Here is a 10,923-nt window from a genome sequence, read left to right on the forward strand (position 1 = left end):
CGATACATGCTGAAGTTATGCTCCAACTACCATCAGATTCACATCGAATGAAACCGGTTCCATTTAGCTGGTACCCTGCGTTGCAGGTCAGATATCTAATAGTTCCATACACCGTCGCTGTTCCGTTAGCTGTTCCATCTGGCGTGATCAACTCTCCACAGTCTGTACAAAAATAATAAAAATATGTGGTGTTTTTTTTTCCTGTTTGAAAGTTTTCCAGCGAGTCACCAAATGCTTTGTAGTCGTTGACATACGCAGAAATGATCTAGTTACTAAAGCAATGGTTTATTAGACTATTTCAAATACAAAATGTTGCAACTTTCAAAAGGTGTATTTTTAATGACGAATCATTTTTGTGTTCTTGAAACATATTTAAGGCACGTTTGATACACATAAAATGAAAAACAACGCAATACGTTTTCTTGTTTATATAAAATATATACCATATAAACAACATAAAGGATACACTGAAATAAATAACTTTGTATTTTAAAACAATAATACAGCATTTTTCGTAGGCCGCCAATGCAAGAGATCCTTGCTAATGAACATGTAGTCCTTCTACAACCTGAAAAACCGGGTATGATTTGTAGCATCTTAAAAATAATAATAGAATAATAGATTCATTTGTATATTATTAACAAGGTCCTATTAGCAACATTTCATTTTAATGCTGCCTATTTTCGCTGTATAGCACAACACACAAAGAACCTCTCATTTGATGACATTCTTTAGATATTACATGGGCATAATTTTTCTCAGTGGTATACTCCACAGATCTTGTAAATCATTGAATAAAAGATAAGCAATTATTATTGCCTTTCATTTAAAAGCATGTAATGTTAGATAAATATTTCCTTCAGGTGTTCAATAAGATAAAATTATATCAGCAGTTATCAGCGTTGCCTTCCGTGACTATATAGAATGTTATTTGTAAACAAATACGACCTTTTTTAAACAAGAACTTTATGACAATACTTTTGTTTTAGATACTTAGCATGTCTTGCTTTGAAGAAATGTATGCAGACATTGGACAATAGTTTTACTAATCTCTTGTTTTACCCGACCTTGAACAAGATAGACATGTATATCAGAAGGCCTCTGAAACCCAAATAAACGTTCTCCAAGCGACACGTTTCTCCAGACGAAAGACACAGACCTTAAAAATAAAGAATTCATTACATTTATCACAAAAAAAACGTTTGATACTGGCATATACCAACTAGTCTATAAGCAGAACACGTGTTATTCTGTTTATTGAAAATTATGAAAATGTGACAAAAAAGTTACACCTGCTCTCCCAGTCAGACATGATAAAAAGGTCATGGTATAATTCAAGTCCAAAGCCATGGATAGAGGTAAAAGTCACCGCTATTGAAATATTTGTTCCATCTAAATTGGAAGAACCAATGTAGTCCAAGCCAGCGTCGACCCAAAACATACGACCCTCTATTAAAGAAAATTAAAATGTTTGTATTTAGTATACACTTGTATTAATGCTTGTTCATTTTTTTCAAATTGTTCTTATCTTTCAGTCGTTCCATAGCAATATTAATATACGTAGTTTAAGTGTTCTTAACGTGGTATCCCTTTTTATTAATTGGTACTTTAGCAATGCGTTATATTTCATATAATAAAAAAATAAACAAGCCATTGTCTCACCAATGAAGTCGATCGTGAGTCCGTTTGGGTAATATAGAAAGTCATTTATCAAAATCTCCCTTTCCAGTCCATCGTGTGTTGCTCTTTCAATAGTCGCTGTGCCCCAATCAGTCCAATACAACATCCTGTCGACCGAAATTATTATAATGAAGCTGTTGGATATGGGCAATCCCAGCAACAAAGGAACGAATACACTTAATGTGTTACGTTTCATGTAGGCGTTATGTGAAACCCATCAGCAAAACGTGATCAAGCTATTGTATTCAACATATGAGATATATTTAAGCATAAGAAAAAAAGGCAAATACCTATTTGTGGGATCAAGAACAATTGTGCGAGGATCAGATAAATTCGAACTAATTATAGTTTGAAAATCAGCAAGGTTATCAATGTTATATTTCCGTATTATGTCATTTCCAGCATCTGTATAAAACAACAGCCTTGCATCCGCATCAATTGCGAGACCATCAACAATAGCTGCAAAACAAACATCTTCCGTTACATATCAATTGTTCAAAGTGTATTGTATCTTAATGAGGTTTTCATCCGTACACTTTGAAAAGCGGCGGTCAACAAAGCAATTACCCATTAATTTCGGCAGTAAGAAAACATGACAACCGGGTCGTCCTCATAATCGTTATTTAACATGACCAGTATATTAATCCATTGGCTATTTATGATCTCCATTCTAAAAACAAAAGGTTCAATTCCTTACAAATGTTTTCGTGGATATGCATTTGTATATCCTGTCCATCAATTGTCGAACTGTAAATAGATTGTGTTCCAACATCGGTGAAGTATACTCTGCCCCTAGCGTAGTCATAATCAAGGGCAACAACTGAGGTAGCAATGTGTGATAAATTGTTGAAGAGTCGATCGCCGAAGTCATCATTTTGCAGTTCAATAACGTGAAAGCCAGGTATGTCCGCAACAAGAAGAAAATTGGTGTTTGGAAAATCTATAAATTATCATAAAAATCGTGACTCACCTCTTTTGGCATGCGTCAAGTACTCGCAATACAGTTCTGGATGCCTTGATGGGTGATATAGTATGATTTTCATTGGAATGCATAATCCATTCCAAGGCGGTAATCCCATTTATTCATAAAGCTTGTATCTTATGCACGTGTGGTTTGTTTCTGGTGTTGTTTTACTACTTGGCTTGTCTCAGAAGTTTGTATCAATATAAGTTAACTAGAATACTAGAGAAAGCATTTGTTAAATTATTGATTGCATAAGAATTTCAGTGCCGTGTGAATTTTTAAAAGAGAATGATGTGCGTAATATTACGAGTATACTTTAGCATTGAAAATGAGTCTTTACTTACTGTAGCATAGTTCACCCATGTGTGTATAAGCATCTGCGCATTCGCAAATTCCAGAGGAACAAGTCGCATGTGTGGGACACTGGGAAACGTTGGTTGAGCAGGCAAAGTTAATGGCTGATAAAATAGGAATGCACAGTATGACTTTATTACAGCTTGCAGACGTATGTTTCATGTGTTCAGTGTTGAAATAGATAACCATGGTACACTAAACTCCGTTTATTTCAGTACCTGTTTCTGATATTTGAGTAGTTTACATTATGTTTAATAGCAGGCGCGTTATTTAAAGATTGTTATCAAATATACCAAATGTAAGCTTTACCATTTGTGCAGCTTGGCAGGTCAGCATTAGTATCGCATACATAGCTTGGTTTACATTCTCGAGTTGAATTGCACCTCATTCCAGGATCTAATAAATATTTTTTTTTTTATTTTAGAACAACATATATCGAACAACGAATACATAGAGAATAATAGTTTGTTTTAGATGAAGATCGCAGTATATTTCACCATCACCAAGAGAACACCCTACAGCGTGGTGTTCATGAGTTGAAATCTTATTGCGATTTGCAAGGAAAGAAACATTTCTTATATTCATAATATGCCTTATATGGATATAAAATGACGGTAAATTGTACATTCTGTATAAAAATGCACCTAATTTTAAACGAGCATAACGTCATTTCGGAAATTATGTCGTTGATGTGGACAAGAGAGTGGGTTAACATTGCTGTTTCAAAAAACAGTGAAGTATCATTTGAATATAGAATATTGAAATAACATGAATTCAAGTCAACATTATTTTGACAGATGTGTGCAGTTTCCTTACATAATGGTTTTATACTATATATTCTGTTAAGAAAAATCAAACTATGAATAATTCTACCATTACCTAGGACGTTGTAAACAATCACGTATAGTACGATGTCCACAGCAGAACCTAAGTCACTAGCTCTGTAGGAAACGAAAAGCAAAATGTTGTTATTGTATATTACAGTGATGAAGTGTTATAAGTTATAATCATAATATTTCGTTGTATATTAAAATACTTACTTTGTAACTGATCTAATCTCTGTAGATATAAAACGCAAAGACAAAACGAGTTTATAGTTGTATACGTTTGTTTGATAATATAATTAAACACATTCGCTACCTTACAGTCACTGTGTAGAAATTCACTTTATTTTGCACGATTGTGGATGAATTGCAGTTTAAGACAGTTGCGTGAATACCGTTCGTACCGCCACCGACCACAAATCCTCCTGTTACCGGAAGTTCTGATACGATGCTGAGGGCAAAGAAAGTATGGTAAGGCCATAGCAAATAAAATAGTGTTTGTAATGCAATTATAACAACTGGGATAAGCCAAGCTTCATTGTAAATACTTTGTATTTTGATATAGCTCGTGTGCTCGTTTATCAATACTTTAACTGACAGGCGGACAAAGAAGCATAAAATCCACACGATCTGATACGACGTTTAAAGTCCAATTAAAATACAATCCTTATATAGCTGGTATGTTAGCAACCCTACTTCTCAAATTACCACACCTGTATGAAACTGCACTCTTATTTCCTGTAACGTCCAGTGGAAGAAAATTAAGACATGATGACGGGACTAGAGCATCGACTTCTCCAACATTTGGATAATCTTCGTTCGTACTGTGATTTGTCCAAACAAGGCTCGCAACTAAAAATAAGAATTGTTTTGTTCAATGCTACATTGAAATAATATGCACAATAATAAAGCTTTGTTATCATTGGAGGGCATGCAGCTAATGCACCAGTCAATTGTTACCACGACCCCCAGGTCCGGGGAATAGCGGGGACTTTGACTTTCGGTCCAGTAAACCCCGGCTAAAATTCCCGCCCTGCGGGGACAAACAGATGGTTAATTCCCAGAAAATGCCCTCGCACCCAATGAACCCTAGGTAAGGCCCATCCCCGCTATATCAAAAGCGAAGACAAAACCACCGCATTCACCCGGCACTGCGGGGCCACTTGAAAGGTAAAAACACGGCCCATTTCCCCGGGGATGGGGGGCCTTGGTTTTAATTGACTGGTGCATAAACAAAGCTTCTGATTTTATCTCAGTTGGTTTTTTCATTTGTTATTATTTGTTTTATAGTAGTCTGTACCTAAACAAAGCGTTTGTACCTGATCAATAAAAAAATATATCATTTTAGAGCTGCACTCTCACAGATTGGACGTTTTCACATTTTTTTTTTTTTTTTTTTGTTGTCTTGGAACGAGTCAAATATGCAAAAATGCATGGACACCAGTAAGACTACTGACAGAAAATCAGATCTCAGATATTCATATTTAAGTTTAACTAGCTATGAAGTTTCAAGTTGATACCTCTTATATTCTTCAAGATATGCCCCGGACAAACGTTTAAGCATGAAAATAACAAAGGACAATAACTTTAAAACTAAGAAAGCAAGAGTTACTGTTATTGTGCACTGCACTTGCCCTCCATGAGATCTATCTACATATGAAGTTTCAAGTTGATAACTCTTATATTCTACAAGATATGCCCTGGACAAAACTTTAAGCATGAAAAATAACAAAGGGCAATAACTCTAAAAAATATGGAAGCAAGAGTAACAGTTCTTATGCACTGCACTTGCCCTCAATTAGATCTATCTACATATGAAATTTCACGTTGATACCACTAATAGTTGAGGAGATATACCCCGGACAAGCGAAAATGGGACGCGGACGCCGCCGCCGCCACCGACGCCGCCGCCGCCGACAAAAGTAACCCCTATATGTCGTCTTTTCAGGCGACACAAAAATGATGTATTATGCATTTTTCTTTAAGCGTTAGTTACGCTTTTAGCAATAAAACATTAATCTTCGAACAAAAATATCAAAATCTTATATCTCTGGTTTGCAGATATTTACGCACAAATTGGCTCATTTCAGATAAATCTGCGACAGTGTACCCTTAAGTTAATTTGTACACATTATTCTTATCATCAACTTGTTCCATAACGAACAATCTGTGATGGTATCCATCTCATTGTATTTCATCGATTATCTTAAAAGAATCAAAAAGATAAACATTTTAGATTAAGAATGAATATCGGAAGGTTTTCGTGAAGTCGCTTAAATTATTTAAATCTACTGAAGGAAGAAGAAATAGTACACCACGAACGTTGGGTCATATTTAACCCGTTTTGTTAAGTAATCTTTATGTGTCAACATACGTCATTTATGTCTTTCATCTACGTTTTATATATATTGCGTTTTAACATGCTTTTACTTAAATTTAAACTGTGATATAATAAAAGAATATTGAGTTGAGTTGAGTATAAGTATATGAAACAAACTAAAAAGGGAAAAGGAAATAATAAGCGGAATATATTTTGAAATGATAAAATTCTGAAGAGTTTAAACAGATTTTGCATTACTTAAAAGTACATGAAACATAAAACCAATACATTTATAACCATCCTTCGAACAAATTGAAACGATTTTTAGCGAACAAAATTCTGAAGACCATGTTGTCTATCGAACAGCTTGTTTGTTCAAAAGACAAATTTCATTGAAGATACTTTTACACCGCATAATTTACTACTCTACGGTCGTTGACTTTCGAGTTCACAAACATGCGGAAGTCAATAACGATGGTGTACAATTACCGAATAAATTACACCAAATATTTGTTCGCGTGATATCCCTCCGATCTAACAAACGACACTTGTATATACATATAAATATGAATATGAAACCTTACATAATTTTGTCCTTTCTTTGTGTATATAAAGATGATCGGTCCGTATATCAAAGTATTTTAATAAAAATCCAGTTTTTGTGACGTCAGCGGTCCATATCATGCTTTTGGCCATTCCGGACCTCGCCAAAAATATAATATGGACCGATGACGTCATATAGTATGAACCGCTGACGTCATAAAACTGGTGAGTGCTGCTCGCAATTTTCACAACGACATTATTTAGATTTGTTCAATAAAATTCAATAAAACACATCAAAGGCGCTTTAGAAGGTGAAAACATATATATATAGCAATGTTACTTTAAGACAGAATGATGGAACTAAGACTATACTGTAATTGAATTGTATATTGTTTGTAAGTGTCCATGATGAACGATTGATATTGTTAAGTATTTAGAATGAAAAGTGACAACAAGTGTTGATTTATGAATTTTAAGTACATGTTTTTGCTGTTAACGTTGTGAAATAACAGCATTTATTGAAAGAGAAGCAAGATATGTCAGTAATAACCGATAGATTCTTTGTTAAATTTTCCAATTTAATCTATTATAATGGAAATTTGACGAACAAACTAGATTTGAAATCTCTTTTGATGATAACTTCTGTGTGACAGAGATTATTAAATACATAAATATTGATAAACTATCGTAGCTCGATATTAAGAAAGATTTTAAAGACATAATAATGAAATCATGATTTTTTAATGTAGCTAGAATGTAGGAACTATCGTTTTTGTATAATTGAATAGTCGGTGAAATTGATAAACCAGCCATTTGCAAGGAAAACACGAATTCTAAAAGTCCCGTACAAATAAATAAGAAATAAAAAAGCCGAAGCACTATTTAGAATTAGAAGTAAAATTTAAAAACATGATATATCTTTATACTGCATGTATTTTGCAGTGACGGTCAGACCGACTCCGGCGGTTTGCTATGTCGAACCCTATGTGTATGACCCATTTAGGAGAGTGTAACCGATTTTTACTACACCTTAAGGGCACAGATGCATTTGTCGTGAGGCGGTCTTCTTCTATGCGCATGTGCACCGGAAGGCGATAGTACGATGATGATAACGCGAAAGTACGATGATTAAAACACGACAGTACGATAACGAACACGCGACATTACAATGGTGAAAACACGACAATACGATGATGAAAACGCGACAATACGATGATGAACACGCGCCATTACAATGGTGAAAACACGACAGTACGATGATGAAAACGCGACAATACGATGATGAACACGCGACAATACGATGATGAAAACACGACAGTACGATGATGAACACGCGACAATACGATGATGAAAACGCGACAATACGATGATGAACACGCGACATTACAATGGTGAAAACACGACAATACGATGATGAAAACGCGACAATACGATGATGAACACGCGACATTACAATGGTGAAAACACGACAGTACGATGATGAAAACGCGACAATACGATGATGAACACGCGACATTACAATGGTGAAAACACGACAGTACGATGATGAAAACGCGACAATACGATGATGAAAACGCGACAGTACGATTATGAAAACACGACAGTACGATGATGAAAACGCGAAAGTACGATGATAAAAACGCGACAGTTCGATTATTAAAACGCGAAATGTCGCGTAACACTACTGAGAACTTTCTATAAGTGTCCACTTAAACTTGTTAGAACTCTTCAAGTCATTAAACAACAATTCCAATGTTCATTCTTTATTTTAAAACGTTCTTTCTAGATATAATTATATAGTTCTAAATACAGCATAACATTCCAAGCTCATCCCAAAACCTCACTCCAGTCCAAAAAGGACTCGATCGGGTGAACTCCCCGTCCCTCTCCGTTTACATAGAAAATGATCCAACTTAAAAACTATACATTTAAAGCAAATGTGACAGCTTAACAACCCAAAGCGCATTTGTACCAAGTCGGCTTTCAACCACTTCCGCATTCATTGACAATCAAATATGCCCTACAATAATTACTAAACAATCAGTATGAAGACAAATATCCATTTAATTAAAAGCTAATTATATCTAAAAATAACGTGAATAATATCATTATGTTACAGAAAGTATGATGATAAAAACAAGACAGTTCGATGATGAAAACGCGAAAGTACGATGATGAAAACGCGAAAGCACGATGATGAAAACGCGACAATATGATGATGAAAACGCGAAAGTACGACAATGAAAACGCGACAATATGATGATGAAAACGCGAAAGTACGATGATGAAAACGCGACAATATGATGATGAAAACGCGAAAGTACGATGATGAAAACGCGACAATATGATGATGAAAACGCGAAAGTACGATGATGAAAACGCGACAATATGATGATGAAAACGCGAAAGTACGATGATGAAAACGCGACAATATGATGATGAAAACGCGAAAGTACGACAATGAAAACGCGACAATATGATGATGAAAACGGGACAATATGATGATGAAAACACGACAGCTCGATAATGAAAACGGAACAATACGATGATGAAAACGCGACAGTACGATGATGAAAGCGCAAGAGTACGATGATGAAAACGCGACCGTACAATGATGAAAGCGCAAGAGTACGATGATGAAAACGCGACCGTACAATGATGAAAGCGCAAGAGTACGATGATGAAAACGCGACCGTACAATGATGAAAGCGCAAGAGTACGATGATGAAAACGCGACCGTACAATGATGAAAGCGCAAGAGTACGATGATGAAAACGCGACCGTACAATGATGAAAGCGCAAGAGTACGATGATGAAAACGCGATAGTACGATGATGAAAACACGACAGTACAATGATGAAAACACGATAGTACGATGGTGGAAACATGTTTTCGTTATCATACTGTGGTGTTATCATCATCGAACTGTCGCGTTTTCGCTATCGTAGTTTCGTGATTTCGCGTTTCCATCGTACTATCGAGTATCGCGTTTCAGATTTACAAATTCACATACGATATCCTAAGAGGCATTCTGTAAAATGCTGCAGATAACAAGTCAAGCAAAAAAAATACAAATGCAGTAAAAATTTGAAAATGAACAACTATGACTTTAACAACGTTAATACCATAAAACTTCTGAACAATCGGCCCTATTTCTTTACAAAATGCATACATTTAATCTAAAGTGAATTCATCAGAGGCACATCAAGCATCATCTTTAGTACTATGAAATATCGTGTTAACTTTCTTCAAAATATTGTTTTAGAAATGAAAATGGTCTGTTACAGTGCATATTTAAAAATATGTTATAATATATAAATACATATAATATGTTATAGTGGAAAATAGTGGAAAATAGTATCGTTTTGGTGCGAAAACAGTTGCCTTATAACCACTCTTAAGCGAAAATCAATGAATAATAAAAGTTGCCATGCTAAAACGAACGATGATAATTCCAGTTCATTTTATTACGTTTTTTTTGTATTTGTACTTATTTCAAATGGGTCCTTTTCGTATAAATGTCTCAAACGTTCATGGTTTGATATTAACTGTATTAGTTTTAAAATAATCAGTTTGATGCTCTTTGTTGAATTATTAGGAACTGAAGTACTGAATAATACTAAACGTCTTACCTGTGGAAAGTGAAAGGTACAAATAAACGTACGCGCAGTATTTAAATTTATCCATTTTGTTAAGTCCATGTATTGTTATACAAATAACTGATTGACTGACAGTATGTAAATGGTAACCTGAAAGAAAATGACCTAAAACAGGAAGTTTTAACCTATATAAAACGTAGATATATACAGGCGTTGTAAAAAGGTTTGAAAATGATCTTTAATTCATCGTAAATATGTTTACTTTGTATCGTAAAATTGAATGCATTCACACTTAAATCGATTTGAATAAAGTAGCTGCGACCTCATAAATATTATGTTATTCGATATCTACTTAGCCTTAAAAAATAGAAAATGAAATATTCATTGCATCAAAATATTTTTATAATAGCATAGTTCAATAATTTTCATTAAACAGAACATATCTACGTCATTATGAATTACTTTAAATCAATATGCTTCTTTTAAGAAAATCAACGAACACTAACAATTAATATAAAATCTGGCATAAGACACTAACTAATCAGCAATCAGTATAGGCAGTTAAACATATAATGTTTTGTTTATCATCGATTTATGGCTAAAATTTAATTGAAGGGGTTCGATCAACGTCGTTATGAT

The 10,923-nt window shown here is 34.6% G+C and overlaps 1 protein-coding gene across 1 annotated transcript in view; it reads right to left on the bottom strand.

Annotated features, from left to right (window-relative positions):
- Positions 1 to 10,533, bottom strand: part of LOC128215062 (fibrillin-1-like) — a 61,011-nt gene extending 50,478 nt beyond the window's left edge. The window contains exons 1-12 of the mRNA XM_052921789.1: positions 10,318 to 10,533; positions 4,536 to 4,674; positions 4,139 to 4,273; positions 3,878 to 3,939; positions 3,308 to 3,394; positions 2,989 to 3,102; positions 2,378 to 2,620; positions 1,971 to 2,139; positions 1,663 to 1,787; positions 1,293 to 1,449; positions 1,068 to 1,159; positions 1 to 162 (exon numbers count right to left, since the gene is read on the bottom strand). Coding sequence (XP_052777749.1) covers positions 1 to 162; positions 1,068 to 1,159; positions 1,293 to 1,449; positions 1,663 to 1,787; positions 1,971 to 2,139; positions 2,378 to 2,620; positions 2,989 to 3,102; positions 3,308 to 3,394; positions 3,878 to 3,939; positions 4,139 to 4,273; positions 4,536 to 4,674; positions 10,318 to 10,372 — 1,540 coding nt within the window. The 5' untranslated portion in view covers positions 10,373 to 10,533. The remainder of the gene's footprint in view (positions 163 to 1,067; positions 1,160 to 1,292; positions 1,450 to 1,662; positions 1,788 to 1,970; positions 2,140 to 2,377; positions 2,621 to 2,988; positions 3,103 to 3,307; positions 3,395 to 3,877; positions 3,940 to 4,138; positions 4,274 to 4,535; positions 4,675 to 10,317) is intronic.
- Positions 10,534 to 10,923: the final 390 nt, after the last annotated feature.

This window comes from Mya arenaria, chromosome 13, assembly GCF_026914265.1.
Source record: "Mya arenaria isolate MELC-2E11 chromosome 13, ASM2691426v1".
NCBI lineage: Eukaryota > Metazoa > Mollusca > Bivalvia > Myida > Myidae > Mya > Mya arenaria.